The following is an 18,377-nucleotide window of genomic DNA, read 5'->3' as shown; positions in this document are numbered from 1 at the left end:
TGGTGGAACGTGTGTACGTTCAAAAGATGTTTTAGTCATGCGAAAGAAAACTCTGATTGGACAGATAGTCTAGCTAGCTGTCCGGATTTACCCTGCAGAGATCTGAGGAGCAGTTAACCATAGTCCTCACAAATCCACTCAAGTTTAAAATTCCAACACAAAGAAAGCGGAAGGCAACAGACATCCGGCCGAAATGAGGGACATCAGGTGGAATTTCCAGTGCCACCTGAACGATCCCGGAAGTGGAACTTCGTCAATATAGACTATATATAGAGTACATGTACTACTCAAGATCCATAGGCCCAGTTTTGGGATACGTTACTTGAGTTTTTGATGCTGCTTTATACTTTTCCATACACTTACATAACAGTCTATATCGATATAGACCTAATGCTGTATTGTTTTTATCTAAAAGTGTACAGTACAGGGAGCCCCGAAGGTCCATCAGCGGTCAACCAACAGGTCTTTCCTGTAGCCCTGTAGGAGCACCACAGCCAGTGAACCCTTGAAGCCCTTCTGCTCTGCTCGTACCTTCGTGGCTCATCCCTCCAGCCCTGAGGCCGGATGGCGAACAAGGCCTTGGGCAGCCCCTCCAGGCCCAAACCGGACAGCGCTGGTCCCACGGCAAACCACATGTGACTGGACCCGGCCTGACCGGCTGCCACAGCTGCCCGGAAAACCAGCTCCGCCTCCTCCAGGGAGCAGTAGAGCAGACGGACCTGCAGGAGGAGGAGAGGCAAAGAGAGGGTAAACGGATGGTTAAGTGGGAGGAAAAGGGTTGGAAGTAATTAGTAGAATAGGAAGAGGGAGGAAAGTATAGAAAGGGACAGACATGGCAGGAGGGAGAGTAGAGGGGAAAAGGAGGAATAGATGAACAAGATAATGAGGAGTAGGTTAAAAAATGTGGGAAAATGGGAGAGTGAAGGATGAATCAATACGAAGGAAGGAAAGAGGAAGAAAAACAATGACATGAAAGACAGGAGAAGAGAAATAAACAAATGACTGAGATGTAGTAGAGGGATGTAATGTAGGTCAAGAATGGGGAGTAGGGAATAAAGGACAGAAAGTGGATAGAGTGGCAAGAAAAGAGCAATAGGGGTTAAGAGAGTAAGAAAGACAGAATTTAGGATTAAGGAAGAAGGAAGGATAGAGCAGCAAGGATGGAGAGAAAAGAGGACAATCACATCATTACAAAGAGGGGAGAGGAGATATTGAAGGAAAGGTAAAAAGAAAAAAAAAAAAAGGTTATGGCCAACAATTAAGGAGGGAGGTGTGGCCGGGTTGGTTCAATGGGTAGAGCAGGCGCACATATACTGAGAGGTTTATGCCTCGACGCAGAGGTCCAGAGTTCGAGTCCGACCTTGGGAGGAGTTCCTGCATGTCTTCCCCCTCTCTTTCTCTCCCCTCTCTCACCTAGCTGGCCTGTCAAAATTAAAAGGCGGAAAAGCCCCCAAAAAATATCTACAAAAAATAAATAAGAAGGGAGATGGGGGGGGGGAGCAGGAATAAGAAAAAAAAAGAGTAAGGGACAAAAGTATGAGGAGAAAGGAAAGAGGTGACAGAGCATCGTATAAAAAAATGAAAAATAAGTGCAGAAAAAGAAAGGAACGAACGTGTGAGAACAAAAAGAGAAAAAAAGTGAATTTTCACACCCCATGGTTCAACCTCGCTGCTTTTTGGACCCATAATGCTCTCTCATGTTTCCTTTACAGTTATGGATTCGACTCATTTATACACTTGGTGCACTTATACGATAATAATTCCCCTCTTTGTTTATTTTTTTAACACGGTGAGCTGCACTTGAAAAATGGTGCCTCTTGGTCTGCTTGCATTTCCTTCTCATACATTATTAAACAGGGGGGAATAGCATGGGGGGGGGAGGGCGGGGAGGAAGCGAGATTAAAAAAAGACAAAGCTCTAGAAGAGCTGGAGAAAAAGGAGGCTGAAGTGTGTGTGTGTGTGTGTGTGTGTGTGTGTGTGTGTGTGTGTGTGTGTGTGTGTGTGTGTGTGTGTGTGTGTGTGTGTGGTTGACGCTGAGGGTACTTCAGATGATTACTCAGAGGAAGCACTAGAGGAAGATTTGCGCCACAGTTTTGTAAGACAATTGGAGAGGTTGTACAACTGAAATTAGTCAAGATCAAAATGCTTTACAAGAACACACTCCGATACCGGCAGGCGTGCGGTGCGTGACCGTGAGACGTGCTGCGCATTCGCCGACGTTACTCGCGTCGGAGAGGGCGGCCGGATGACGCCGATCCCATCCCAGTCGGCCGACAAATGGAATCGAGGTCGTCATCAGGTCCAAGCGAACGCTAAAGTCCCTGTCAGTCACATCCTCGGAGCACTCGGGGTATATATTTAGACCTCTTTACGTACGGCCGTTGGCATTTCTTGAGCTTTGAGTTTTGTCATCTAGGAAATGAAGAGGATCCCGTCTGTCAAAAGTGTTCTCCTCCTCAGAGGGAGCCGAGGTTCCCCGCTTTCTGACATCCTTCAGAAGGAGGGCCTAATTTGTTACAAATTTCGAGCCATCAATCACTCTGTTCGTGCAAGGTGTCTCATTTTTCAGACGTTGGACATCTCATTTTAGAAGAAAACGTTTCATTTAGATCCCTGGGGGGCTTCATATTTTATCGTGACAGAGTTCAATCGCTCCAACATCCAGGTTGAAATGAAAGAAGCCGCTTTCGAAAATGGTGAATATACGCACAAAAAGACACATCTTTTAATAAAGGAATGGACTTTGATTTCATTTTGTGCCACTATTTTTTTTATTTTTTACACTGCGTTCCATGTTTTCCAACAGCTAGATAGTTCTCTCTTAACAGTTAACAATAGCCCCTTCCAGAGCACTCAGTTTTTTTGTACTCAAGTCAAGTCTTTCCCTGTATCAAATGTCTACTTTAAAATGTTTACATCTGGCAAGAGTTCCAAAGTAATGACTGCAAAATAAACCAATATGACTTAACTATCCAACCGTAAAGCTGGTAGTTCATGTGTATGTATGGGGTATTTACAGTGCCTTGCGAAAGTATTCGGCCCCCTTGAACTTTTCGACCTTTTGCCACATTTCAGGCCTCAAACATAAAGATATAAAACTGTAATTTTTTGTGAAGAAACAACAACAAGTGGGACACAATCATGAAGTGGAACGAAATTTATTGGATATTTCAAACCTTTTAAACAAATAAAAAACAGAAATATTGGGCGTGCAAAATTATTCAGCCCCCTTAAGTTAATACTTTGTAGCGCCACCTTTTGCTGCGATTACAGCTGTAAGTCGCTTGGGGTATGTCTCTATCAGTTTTGCACATCGAGAGACTGACATTTTTGCCCATTCCTCCTTGCAAAACAGCTCGAGCTCAGTGAGGTTGGATGGAGAGCGTTTGTGAACAGCAGTTTTCAGTTCTTTCCACAGATTCTCGATTGGATTCAGGTCTGGACTTTGACTTGGCCATTCTAACACCTGGATATGTTTATTTGTGAACCATTCCATTGTAGATTTTGCTTTATGTTTTGGATCATTGTCTTGTTGGAAGACAAATCTCCGTCCCAGTCTCAGGTCTTTTGCAGACTCCATCAGGTTTTCTTCCAGAATGGTCCTGTATTTGGCTCCATCCATCTTCCCATCAATTTTAACCATCTTCCCTGTCCCTGCTGAAGAAAAGCAGGCCCAAACCATGATGCTGCCACCACCATGTTTGACAGTGGGGATGGTGTGTTCAGGGTGATGAGCTGTGTTGCTTTTACGCCAAACATAACGTTTGGCTTGTTGCCAAAAGTTCGATTTTGGTTTCATCTGACCACAGCACCTTCTTCCACATGTTTGGTGTGTCTCCCAGGTGGCTTTTGGCAAACTTTAAACAACACTTTTATGGATATCTTTAAGAAATGGCTTTCTTCTTGCCACTCTTCCATAAAGGCCAGATTTGTGCAGTATACGACTGATTGTTGTCCTATGGACAGAGTCTCCCACCTCAGCTGTAGATCTCTGCAGTTCATCCAGAGTGATCATGGGCCTCTTGGCTGCATCTCTGATCAGTCTTCTCATTGTATGAGCTGAAAGTTTAGAGGGACGGCCGGGTCTTCGTAGATTTGTAGTGGTCTGATACTCCTTCCATTTCAATATTATCGCTTGCACAGTGCTCCTTGGGATGTTTAAAGCTTGGGAAATCTTTTTGTATCAAATCCGGCTTTAAACTTCTCCACAACAGTATCTCGGACCTGCCTGGTGTGTTCCTTGTTCTTCATGATGCTCTCTGGCGCTTTTTACACGGACCTCTGAGACTATCACAGAGCAGGTGCATTATATCGGAGACTTGATTACACACAGCTGGATTCTATTTATCATCATTAGTCATTTAGGTCAACATTGGATCATTCAGAGATCCTCACTGAACTTCTGAGAGAGGTTTGCTGCACTGAAAGTAAAGGGGCTGAATAATTTTGCACGCCCACTTTTTCAGTTTTTATTTGTTAAAAAAGTTTGAAATAGCCAATGAATTTCGTTCCACTTCATAATTGGGACCCACTTGTTGTTGATTCTTCACAAAAAATTACAGTTTTATATCTTTATGTTTGAGGCCTGAAATGTGGCAAAAGGTCGAAACGTTCAAGGGGGCCGAATACTTTCGCAAGGCACTGTATATATGCATGTATGTATGTGTATATATACACTGTGTTCCAAATTATTATGCAAATGACATTTTACACTGATTTTCCTAAATAGTCGATGCATATCATTTTATTAAATTATATTTTTATATATATATATAAAAAATATAATTTGCATAATAATTTGGAACACAGTGTACATATATGAATGAGGGTAGGAATTACATTGTTATATAATTTAACTAGGGTATAAAAATAGAACAAACACCTTTTGAACATGGAAATCCTTATTTGAATCCTTATTATTTTGAAGGCAATGTTTGCTGAGGATTTAGTTTTTGTTGCTTTTCTTCCCTGTACTGAAATATGCGTGTTCTTATTCATCTTGTTTTTCTTTTTAACATGTTCCAAATCAACTAAACAAACGAATCACTCAAGCCACCTCAAGAGATGTTCAGAGCTGCCCTCTGATACTTTACTATCAAAGTCTGAATTCAAAAGTAAAAAAAAAAAAAGATTGCATTACACAAGTACTCCCTGTTGCTGCGCTGCCTGATCTTGCCATGCATGGGTTCTCCTGTAATGATACAGACATGCTGATGGAAAACAGGCCTGCTACCTTGCTTACCAGTCACAACTGAGATGCGAATCATCAGCTGATGCCTGCGCTATGCTAATTGGCGAAGGCAAGCTTTGAAGTAAAATAAATGGCCCATGCAGCACTACATACCGCCTTCCCAATGCCTCTAAGGCAGGGTTCTCCAACGTTTTTTAAGCCAAGGACCCCGCAACTTTGAGTGAGATGGAGCAGGGACCCCATACTACATATTATATACAATTAAGTTTCATATTAAATTGAGCCTTCAATAATTTGTAGGGCGGCCTAAAGCCTTTATACATAGACCTCAACAGTCCTGCCCCTCCTCCGAGAAGGCTTAGGTTCCGGAAGTAAGTTTCCCATTCATTTCTCCAATCCAAAAATCCGTATATATAAAAGAGTTTTAGACTTAGGCTTAGGCTAACCATCTACGACTTGACTCATAAGCATACAACATATCATTTCGAGTGAAAAAACGAAACAGAAAATCCCCCAAAAATGTGAAAAGGTACAAGACTGTGTACATATTTTCATTTCCAAGCGAAGGAACTACTCATCCCGTAAACCACCGTGCACCACTGAATAATATAGTCGAAGACACAACTGCGAAAAAGAGCCTCTTGAACAACTTCCAATCTGACGACAGCACTCTTTCCTCCAAAACATAGTGATTTTTTTTATAGTGAATGTACGGATAGGTTTGGTATGTGTGCATGCAGATGTTTGAATGTATCTTATCTATTCTAAGGAGTTTCTAGAGACCAGTCAGTTTAAGATGATATGGTCTCACAGTAAAACCTAGCTTAGAATGTGTGAATCTATTATGAGTTTGGGTACAACTGTCACACAGAGGAATTGGAGCCTGGAATGTGAGATTAGGAGCATCGGCCATAAAAGGTGTAGTTTAAGAGTAAACTGTTCCAACTAAAATAGATGTCTCATGCTGTGTAAGCACACAAAAAAGAGTTTAAAAGGTATTCATTCTGATGTACATGTTGGTCATCCTTGGGCAGACGTGTCTGTGTGCTCATGGTTGTCCCAGTGTCATGAAAGTTTGTTCACTGTTTGAATAAAGCTGCATTTGATTTATAATCATCGGACTGGTCGTCATCTTTGAGGTCTCCCAACATCATTTCTGAGTCATCACCCGATATCATGTACAGTTAACAGTAGCCTACAGTAGTAGCTACAGTAGCCTAGCTACAGTCAATGGATAATGTTAACTAACGTTACCAACCTCCCTGCAAAACTCACAACTTTGTAGGTCTTGTCCCTCATGCTGGCCCTTAAAAAACCCACAAGCTGACCCTCGGACACGCTACATTCAATAACGTGACCCGATTTCAAGTGGGTTTCACCCCTTTGGACACTCTTGTTCTCGTCGTTGAAAAAAGCCATCATGGCAGCCAAGGAGATCATGATTGCACTGATAAGTCTACCGTCTAGCGTCCTTTTATTAAAGATCGTACAGTAGACAGTAACGTTACAGTAGCCTACACAGTACAGCAAGACTCTCACGGACTTTCGCGGGGTTTAGGGTTTAACCAAACAGTTACATGAGTTCCATCAATCAGAGGCATCACTGTGGGATTGTGGGATTGTTCAGGATTGTGGGTAATGAAGAACTTATCCAAGACATCGCGAATAAAAGACATCTATCTCAATACAAGGTTGGTGCCCCATGAACTTTTGGCGTCATGAAGTCATGTCGTAGCTGGTTTTAAGTCTCATTGACGGTTACGATGTCAGTGGAGAAATTGTATTGTATTCTTACTTCCGGAGTCGGCTGTGGGCAGGACTGTTGAGGTCTATATCTATATAGTGCATAGAATACTAAGCTGTCAAAATATTTATTGGCATGATTTTATCAATTATGTTACAATGTTAAAAATACATGTGGCAGAGTAAATCCTTATTAACTGGATCTGTGGATGGCTATCTTAGTGATTGCCTTACCAATAGGCCAGTAGTCCTATCAATGTTAATTTATTTTTTTTACAAACAGGCTGATTTATATCTGCTAATATGTTGAATTCATGTTAAGACATTTCAAAAAAAGTAACTGCCCCCTGCAGTAGGCCAAGTCTATGGACCCCCTGTTGAAGTTCTCTGCTCTAAGGAGTATGCATTTTTTTTTTTTTTTAAACATTACATTAATAATTTTGCATCAGCTGCGGCAGAATGTTGTCAGGTCCGCAATCGTATTTATGTCTTGTGAGAAGTAGAGGAATTCTTCAGGGGCACTGGAGGCTAATTTAATTTCCAGGTGTAAATCAAATACAGATTATTACCATGCAAATATCACTTGTGAGGCATGTTAATGTATGACGAGAGAGGGAACAGGAGCAGAAAAAAAAGAAGGTGGGAAAGATGGAGAGAGCGGTAAAGAAAAGTCTAAGCGGGGAAACGGTCCTCTGTCTGAATTATGCTCACATCACAGCCGAGGATGAACCAAATTTAATCAATGATCAAGAGTGAGTGTGCATGTGTGCAGAGGGGATTTGAGCATTCACTCAGAGTGCAGGGCTTGTCTAATTCAGTACTAAACCTGCACTAAAATGCAACTATAGATACATTATGACAAAGTGGCCTTTTGGTTTTTCATCAAAAGGCCTCAGCATCATAGGAGAGGATTATGCAGAAATTGGCATGTAACCCAGCAGCATTTCAAAATGGAACAGTGGCAAGCTGTGAGCAACACAATAATGGGAATAACAGGCACTATCATAGTACAGTGACAGATCTGCAATCCTGAAAAGATAAACCAGCACAACCGAAATCTGGAATCCAAAAAGGTTTTTGGCCTAATAGGGCTTTCCATTTGGACTCGAAAGTCGGATTTTCCGAGCTCAAATTCGAAAACAGCCCCCTGACCTCGGATTTCCGAGCTCGGATCTCAGACAACCTCCATAAAATCTCAAACTCAAAATCCAACATGGCTGCCCCGTGCATCAACAGTTGTGAAAGTTGTGGTAACATACAGTTCACACACACAGCACTTCTGTCTTATTTGTGTCTCATTAAATCAGTCGTAGAGGCTAGAGTACAGTTGAGACAGCTTAAATAACTTGGGTGCGCAGCAAGCGCAAGTCGTGATTTTTGCTGTGCACATGCGTATTAGTGTCCTCTTTGATCGTGGGAAATTTGAACAACGGACGCATCTCCGATCTGAAGGTATCGGCAAAAGTTTTTTTTTTTAAGGTACTTTCTAAGGTACTTTTTGGTTTGGTTTATTTATGGATATATAAAGACAAAAAGGATCCAAGGGATAACATGTCAAAGCAATGAACATTTTTTTCCCAACATGGTCCCCAATGGAAGAGAACAGGACATACAACACATACAGCCCTTCTAAGGGTAAAAAAGAAAAAACTACACATCAAAAGTACCAGATAAAACACCATGAGCAACAAAGAAATAAATACCCGGTCCCCAGTCTAGAATCTAGGTTCCCCTAATGATCTATTTTATTCCACAAGTAAACCCTAACTTTATGTTTAAAATCCCTTTTCTTTTCTGCCATTTTAATATTAAGTGGAAGACTATTACATAAAGTAATTCCTGTATAAAACCGGACGCGTCGCACGAGCATGTCATGTCCGTTTATATTTCGGCTCCCATGTTAACAGGTTAGACCTTACACACTGCCTGCGTGAGACACGCGTCTCAGGCGCGACTCGAGACGCGTGCCTGCGCGTGCATGCTAGAAATAGAGCCGATGCCTATTTTTCACGCGAGCGTGTTGGAAGCGTTTCCAGGCAAAATAGAATAGGAAAATATGTTTATATGTCATTTAGACACGAATGCATATTAATAAATAATATCTTGATGTTTGAAAGTCTCGAGGTTTTGACATCAATGTAGATATAAATTAGGGCTGCAGCTATCGATTCTTTTGTAATCGATTAATCTAGCACTTTATCGATCGATTAATCGGATAATTTTTTTTTTGCGTTTTTAAACAACCCAAACTAGGGAAAAAAGCAATATTTTCGGAAAAAGCTACATTTGTATTGCCTACATTGCTTACAATATCATCTCTCAAAAAACTAAACATATTAAGTGCATTTAAGTGCCATATTACATTGTTTTTAAAGAATTTTTTTCAAATGATATCAACCTCAAACTAAGGCATACATTAAACATACACAAACATTACATTAAGTTGTGCAACTTAACTTTCAGAAATACAAGTTTCAACCTGAGACTGATCTGTATATACAGTAGGCCTATATGTAAATATTAGTTATCCTCAACCTATTTTCATTTATATATTTGATTATAATGTCACACAGCTCTGTTACACTTATGCTATTAGATCGTTGATCAGCTGTTTCTCCAGAGAGAGAGAGAGAGAGAGAGAGAGAGAGAGAGAGAGAGAGAGAGAGAGAGAGATGCGCAACAATCAGCTGTTTTTCCGAAGGGCTAGTCAACGCGTCAGCTCTTTAGATCAGATTGTGGTCACCACGACGTATTTTCTTGTCTTTGTTTTTGGTACTTGTTGTGTTTGGTGTAGTTTCATCGTCCATACTACTCTGTGATTTACTTTAGTCGGTCCTCTTCGTGGAATGGATGATTAAGTTAGACATTGTGCTATTATCGTGGTAAGCTAGTTTGATTTTGCAGTAGCAAATTTTAGTTTTAGTTTTAATTACGTTTGAACTGATTCCAAACTTTGGACACTTTTTGTCGTTTTCTCCAGCCTGTCTCTTCTCTTAGCCCCTCGCTATTTACGCTCTGGCATGTGTCGCCAGCAGCAGACTGAGCCGCGTCTGTGCGACAGTAATAATGCTCCGTGCGGAAACACCGTCCGTCAGCGATACAACTTTGGTAACATTGATTTAACGAAGCTTCGAGGCAAGTCATTTTGCATCGAGGGTTTTTTGTAATCGAATTATTCGAGGAATCGTTTCAGCCCTAATATAAATGTAATAAAAAATTTCAGAGAAAAGATTTTCACAGAAAAATCCAGCCGCCGCACAGCGGAGACGCAACAGAAACGCGACGCATCCAGTGTGTAACCGGCCTTACGTGGACGGACAACTGTCCCTAGTCTCGTGGGCATGTTGCGTGTGCACCATCAGAATCTGAAATCCCAAATACTTTGGGGCTACACCATTAATGATATTGTACATATGATTGAGTTTAAGTTGTTCAACCCTAAGCTTTACAGGCAGGAACTTAAACCTTCACCATGCACCACAGGGTTGGGGCGATGTCCCCTAAATTGGCAGTTGACGATGTTTACAGTAAAACGTCATGATGGACGATGATATCACTGACATTGTCTTTTTTACATAAATATTTGTTTCTACTACTATGGGCTAACAATTAATATAGAAACAATCTGACATACATTTAAATGCCCTCTGTAAATAGACAGTATTAAATGCTGGCGCTGGTAGGGGCAGTAAATAACAACTTGACCTACTTTCACTTAACTAGTGCCGTAAAGTCTAGACTCAATCAGATGTCCGTGATCTGCTTAATGACAGTAAAGTGGAACGTTTGCCTTTAGCTGAGCGACAGTAATAACCTAAAATACCATTACTGAGTTTAAACTACATTCTCGGTTATATTAGCACTGAATAACGCATTCAATAAACAGAAACCTAACTCTGCACATGAACAGATGCGCAGTATTAGCTCACATTAAATAGCACCCTCGTGAATTAGCCTACTGTTGCTAACGTACATTCATAAATCCTACATAACCTCGTCATCAGACTTACTTATTCATGCACGCACACAGTAGTATCCACAAAGTTAGTCCAATGAGGGGTTAAAGGAAAGTGTGACGCTTTTTTCTCTCTCGCTCGAGACAGCTGTGTCCAAGCCGAGGCGCAGAGCATGGTTACCGCATGCTGATACGTTACTAGTCCAGGTAGCGTTTGTCTGACAGGGTGGGGGGCGTGGCATCACGATGGTGGCTCTCCATCGTGATGCCAGTCAACCATCACGATGGACGATTATATCGTCCATCGGCACAACCCTTAATGCACCATGCACTCTCCACAATGAATAGCTTATTATCCTTATGTGACTGTTAAACATAACGGGCATCATCACAAACGTTATTCTGTGCCCTAAAAACTGGCATATTTCATGATATTGTGTCATGCAAGGTCATTGCAAAATCGAGAGAAATGTGCGAGGTGGCCAGCGGGGTAGAGTTGAGACACACTGTATCAACTGTCCCCACTACACATGCCATCATTGTGAAAGTGACACCTGAATCAGTTTTTTCCTTTGTTTGTTTACTGTTACTTTTTATATTGTTATGGTTGTTATTGTAATGTTTCCATTTGTACTGTTGCACTATCTGTTGGTAAAATATCTTGGTCCTGTTTTATACATTTTAACCAGTGCTAATTTGAATAAAATGAATTAATATGGATGAATAAACAAACATGTTGCTCAATTATTATTTTCTTTGTCTTTATTTATTATATTTGCAAAGAATGGTTAGTTACCTTTACATCATTAAAAATGTTTCTCTCAACTGTACCATGGTACTGTCTCAACTGTACCAAATATGGGTACAGTTATGGTGCAGTGCAAATATGGGTGCAGTCTACCCTACACACGGTCCTACACACGGTCCATGTCCATCTTCCATCTGTGGACATGTTGTTACGTTGTTTGTACATACAAAAATACAGTGGAATGCGTTGTTATCAACTGATATTTTGCCAACAACGGCTAACCTGGCTAGAGCTATCCCCACAATGAAAAATCCGACTTGTAAATTTAACAGTTACGAACGCGCTAAACTAACCTGGACCACTGCAGGTTAGCCTCTTTTATATATGTCAATGGTTAGCCTAGCCGCTAATTTTGTTTCCGCGGTGTCACTGACCCACCTCAGACTCTGCATAGTTTAGCGTCCGGGAGACGACGACTGACACTGGGAGCGCATAATTGGCATAATTGGGTGTAGTCCTTGCTGGGCCAGCCCCGCTCCATCTTTGTTGTCTCAGTTCAGATAACAAAATAAAAATAAAAAAGGTGCATATAGGCCTACAAAAGTTTGTAGTGAGGGAAACATGTAAGTCATTCGGTCCTTTGTCTTCCGTAGTGTACTTCTGCTCCAAAATTGCAATCATCACACACACCTGTGACTGTTCCAAATCTTTTTCTTTTTTTTTCTTAAAAAAACTTTATTATTCAAGTACAGATACACAAATACATTGAAAACATTAAATGCATACATACATACATACATAGCTACATGAAAAAAGGGGCGCATGAAATTTATATTAAAGAGGTTGTAATAAGGCATTGTAAATGTTCAGAATCAGGATGGCTTTCTTATTTGTCAGTCCTTTTAAAGTTTCCAAATATAATTTCATGATTTCTTAAATTGGTGAATATTCAGTTTTCTTTCAAACCATTTACATTTATGGATATACAGAGATTCAAAATGAAAACATGGAATTTATCCAAATCATTTCCTACATATAAAAAAAATAATGTCTCTACTTTGTAATTGTGACTGTCCAAACTTTTCGGCTTGCATTGTGAACTTAAAATCGGGAATCGTATTTAATCGTGAGTTGAGTGTATCGTTACATCCCTTACAGTCAAACATTAAAGGACAATTCTGGCGCAAAATGAACCTAGGGGTTAATGACGTGTACCTCGATCGTTCTCTTGGAGATGTTTTCATGCTAATCGAATGTGTTATTAGCTTGAAAGAAGCTAGCACGGACAACGCTAGTATTCGGGGCAGAGGGAAAGTAAAAACAAATCGCTATTTATACCACTAAAAAGGCTCAAAATATCACTAAACTTCAACAGTAGCATAATAAGGGTCCCTACATTTTGACCGAAGCATTGAGAACATTGTAAGTGTACAGACAGTTTATTGAACGAAGAGTTGCGGGAGCTCTGTGAAAGGGCTACGAGAGAGAGAGCTACCAGTAGTCAATGCACAGCCTCGTACTTCGGGAAACTGGTGGTGTACCTGCGGACATTGTGAAGCTACGGTCACCGAACAGGAGTGTCTGTGTTGTACGGAGTGGGACCTGTTGCGTCGCGACACCCAAGAGACGTTGTGTTTTGTACAGTCTGAAGATTTCCCCTCTCTGATAAACAGGGCTGTACTTGAAACTTTTTTCCATGTCCCGAAAATAAATTGGAGATGGCGACCCAGACCGGAGGGACCAGATGGACAGTTATCCACTGAGTAAGTAGCTACACTAGAAAAGTTATGTTTTACATTGGTGCGATTATTTCAGATATATTGAGCAAATTGCTTTTGATTTTAGTTTGCATTGCAAGCTGTAAGTCTTGACTGGTTTTCAAGAGGGCGGCCGCATGTAAACATGAACACGAGTGTCTTTATAATCTATCTTTTCAATAAACTGTCTGTACACTTACAAAGTTCTCAATGCTTCGGTTAACATTTAGGAACCCTCATTATGCTACTGTTGAAGTTTGGTGATATTTTGAGCCTTTTTAGTGGTACAAAATAGCGATTTCTTTTTACTTTCCCTATGCCCCGAATACTAGCGTTGTAAGCTAATCAGCGGTCCGCGCTAGCTTCTTTCAAGCTACAAACACATTCGATTAGCATGAAAATATGTCCCAGAGAATGACAGGGTGGGGACACAAATTTGTTAATAACCCCTAGGTTTGTTTTGCGCCGGAATTGTCCTTTAATGTTTGACTGTAAGGGATGTAACGATACACTTAACTCACAATTCAATACAATTCCTGATTTTAAGTTAACAATACGATTTTCTCAAAATGTTTTTAACTGAATGAGCTGCAGACAAATATTCCTTTATTTATATAAACAGTGCAAACCAACGGATGTGTACTCTTATCAAAAGTGCAACTGAAGTTGTATTTTATCTTAAATAAAAAAAAAAAAAAAAAATACAATTTTTAAAACAAATCCCACATCAAAATAGCCCAATAAGCCAGTGTGTGCAATCACTAACAGGGTTCCAGTATCTAGTAAAGGGGTGTGTTCATCCGATAACAGACTTTTGCATACGATGCTCTGGTATTTCCTCACTCAAGCTACCTCGCCCATTTATCTTTGCTCCTCCAAAGCAGATACACTAGGGCTGCTCGATTATGACTTTTGAAAAGATGTTGCATTTATTGAACTTAAAAAAACACCTTGAGCTGTGACATTTCCCTTCATACTTTTCCAATTTGTTTTTCATTTAGAACACAAGACAAAATAAGAGTTTACTTGCAAAACGTAATGTGCAAAATAATCTTTTTTCTCGATTACTCTGTTTGTGTGATTATTGGGAGCCAAAATCATAATTGCAATTTAAATTTGATTAGTTGCACAGTCCTATGATACAGAAGCCTCTGAACGTACTTAATGATACAGTAGCAGACCCTATCAATTCCCAGATCACCATTACAAGAATCGAGTAGAAGACAAAACAAATGAGACGTACAAGACTGCTTCCAAGCACAGTGCTCCTTTAAAGGCTGGAAGGCCAATACACATGCAATACGCTATTTATTTTTTCAAGGACATCATGTTGATATATTGTTGTTAAAAATACAAAATTTTGATGGATGATACTGACCCTGGAAGACAATACCCATAGGGCAACATTTGAAAAAAACGACACTACATCGTTGGAGAATGTCCAAAAACCTGCCGCATAACTGCCCATTGTTGACTTTTGTTGACGTGAAAGTGGACATTTTAGTGTTGGACATTTAATAATAGTTCAGCAGCCACAGCAGTTCTCAGCTAACAAATGTATTTTAGCACCATCATGTCAAGGTAGTTTGAAGTACCACTCGACATTTCCAGTTCATATTGGACCTTTGACACAATCAATGTATTTTAAACATAACATCTGATACCGGCAGCGGGCTTAAAGGGTAACTTCGGTATATATTTCCAATGTTTTTGTGTCTAAGTGACTGATGGAAACAACTATTTTAAAAATTGGTCCAGTATTAAGCAAGACAAACAAGCTGCAATGTAACGTTAATGGGCAATTGTACACCTTCAATTTCCTTCCATGCTCAGATAATTACTCTAAGTGTCTTGACAACATTACATTGCAGCCTGATTTGCATCTGCAGGTTCCAGCGTTCTAGCTCAATACTGGACCCATTTCAAGGATTAGGTCACTTAGACTTAGAAAATAGGGTCCAGGTTGAAAAATACCGAAATTACCCTTTACGATTTAAAACAACCTTTAATTCCAAAGGCAGGAAATATCAAGTCTACAGAAAGAGTTGAGGTTTTATGTCTTACAGTGCTTTGTGTTCATCCGGATGGATCATTCAACATAGAGAATTTGATCAAAATGAATGGTGGTCAATGGCAGTTGATAATCTTTGGTACTTCATTTCCCATTTTTTGGCTATAAATAATGTCATTGCCAATAAAAGTATTCCACATGATTGAATTTACCTTCAACATCATTAACAAAATAAATTAGTAACAAGCAACATACTGGAAACTTCATTGGTTGGTTTGATCACTATCTTAGTTTAGCGTGTCACGATGCTAACATTTGCTAATTAGCACTCAATGCAAAGTACAAATGAGGTTGATGGGAATTTTTTTTTTGTTATCAAATTTTTATTGTTTTAACATCATTTAAACATGACATATAACAACGAAGACAAACAATCAGCAATTACACCAGTACGAAATAAAAATGTATAAATCAATAATAAAAAAAAGGGGATAATCAGTGGGATAACAAGATACAGAAAAATTATATAAAATAAATAAATAATAAACAAACCTACAGAACATATTTCAAAATATCAACATATACACAAATATATTTAAGTACTACAGATTATTAGAATTGTTAGAAAATATCCATAAAAAAAAGGGGGGATAATAATTAAACCAGTACAGTAGAGCTGAGAGAAATCTACGACAGTTGAAATATGAATAATAATGAGGAAAACATAAATGAACCAGATGAACAAGAACAACAAAAATAAAACAAAATGACCATAAAACCAGAGAAAGGGGGGTATAAATTCAACTCAATAAACCCTTGAGTTTTTCCAATGTTTGGGCCCAGAGTCTAATGGTGTCCTCTCTTGCGCCATGAATGCGTGCAGTGGACAATTCGAGATACACCACATCTATAAATGTGAGAACCCAATACTGCTTATTAAGAGAATGTGGAGGTTTCCATCTCATTGCTACTATTTTCTTAGCGGCTGTCAAACCAGCTAAAAACACTTGTTTCTGAGTTTTGTTAAGTTGGATATCAGAAAGATAGGTTGATGGGAATGTTATTACAGATGGCTCTATTCCATTTTGTGTCCCAGTAAGCCATGTCAGTGAGAGAGCATGCACAACACAAAATCTTTGGAACTGGCTCACCTAAATGTAATGCATTACACATTGGCTAGAAATGCACAAACCCATCTCCTAAAATATCCTGCACCTGTACAAACTCATCTTCTCAAAAAAGACATTTAAATGTATATATAGGGTGCAATTTGCAGGGGGAGATGTGTGGGATTTCCCCGTTTCTGGTCTACATATCCCTTCCTCTGCTGAATTATTTTTATCCCCGGTGGGGACAAAATGTATCCCCCCTCATAGTGATCAATGCAACTTCACCAATAGACCATACAGTATATTATATAGCTAAAATAGAAGTATTTTAAACTAAGTAAAGCTGTAACGTGAACAGTCTATAGTGCCATAGAACAATAAAATCCAAGCAGCAGTTGCTGGTTGCATTTAGACGCTACAGAGGTCCAGGACGCCGGCTACCAGCGGCAGTTGTTTAGCCGCCAATAGGTGACTGCGATCCGGATACAGGCACCGCCAGATGACAGTCCTTCCAGGGGCCGTGGTAGTGGAGTTAAGCCAGAAAATGTGAGCATCATGTGGCGATGACAGTTAAGTTTAGGCACTAAAACGACTAGTAAAGTTTAGGAAAAAGATGGTGATTGGATTAAAACACTCGTAAGAAACAAACGAGCGTTTCCTGAGTAAAAATATTTTGTTTTTGCTGGGAATTTAACTCCGCTCCCGGCTTCAAAGCGTTGTATTTTATGTTGACACCACGTTGTGCTATTTCATGCTGAGATTATTTTCCATTGGATATTGAAGTTCATAAATAAGTGCTTTGGCATGGCTGGCTGAGTGGCACTATATCCATGGTATTGAAAGGAGGGTTTCATTCTTGCATCTCTGCTTTTTTCACAAATCACACCCTGCGTATATACACATCTCCACATCTAAAGCCCACAGAAAGTCCAGTCCCTCCCTCCCTCCCTCCCTCCCTCCTTCAACATTTCATATCACATTCATTACATTACATCATTCACTCTGGACCTTTTGCTTTTGGTCCATTCTCCCTTTCATTTTAGTTTTTTCTTTCTGTCTTGCTTTCTTCCTTTCTCCCTTTCGTGGACTTCATTTTGACAAAGGTCATTTACTCTGACAATGGTAAAATGATGAGAGCAAGGAATGAATACGAATAAAAAGGATACAGTGTGAAACAGAGAGACGGAGGAGATAATGCTCATGTACAAAGACAAGGGTTAGGGTGAAGGAAGAGAAAAGATCTTAGACACCCAGAAACTCCTTCCTCCATATCCGATGTGTTAGAGCAGCTAATAATCTGTCACCTCTGTCCATTCTGCCATTTCGCCTGGACTACGTTGTTTGTCTGCAGCTTTTATATTCAACAGCAATGATGCAGAAACAGAGTCTATTTATTTTAAAACCTTTTAGAGGTTAGCGTTTAGAAAAAGTTTCCTGGGTCACTGTACAGTCTGATTTCTGATATTTTAAATGTGCACTTTTAGGGTTGCTACCCAAGACCAAGGTTTTCCCTGCCATTATAAGGTTAAGGTGCAGCATCCGAGCCGTTTTGGGCACCACCTAAGCTGAATGAATGTAACTAAAGCTTTGGTGTGTAACTCGAGTGAATTTAATTACCTCTTCTGAAGAGTCCATCATGTTTTTTTAATCCTCCGTGTCCTCCTTGGCTACTAGCAACTGTGTGGAGCAGGGTGCGCGATCACGGAAGGCTTCTATCATGTGGACGCACTGACAGTTTTGTCGTCATTACTTAGAATTCCTCATGGGGGCGACAAAAAAATTACACACTATAGCCTTAAGCTTCTTGAGAGTTATTTATTTATTATCTGCTCTAGCTTTTCCAACGTTTTAGACACAGATGTG

The 18,377-nt window shown here is 40.0% G+C and overlaps 1 protein-coding gene across 1 annotated transcript in view; it reads right to left on the bottom strand.

Annotated features, from left to right (window-relative positions):
• The window catches only part of grin2da (glutamate receptor, ionotropic, N-methyl D-aspartate 2D, a), a 176,769-nt gene that overhangs the window by 140,290 nt on the left and 18,102 nt on the right, over positions 1 to 18,377 (bottom strand). Inside the window, 1 exon segment of the mRNA XM_039820656.1 lies at positions 532 to 719. Within this exon segment, the coding sequence (XP_039676590.1) occupies positions 532 to 719 (188 nt within the window).

This window comes from Perca fluviatilis, chromosome 13, assembly GCF_010015445.1.
Source record: "Perca fluviatilis chromosome 13, GENO_Pfluv_1.0, whole genome shotgun sequence".
NCBI classification, from domain to species: domain Eukaryota; kingdom Metazoa; phylum Chordata; class Actinopteri; order Perciformes; family Percidae; genus Perca; species Perca fluviatilis.
Note: the sequence above shows the minus strand (reverse complement) of the source record. Positions and strands in the feature narration are given on the sequence as shown.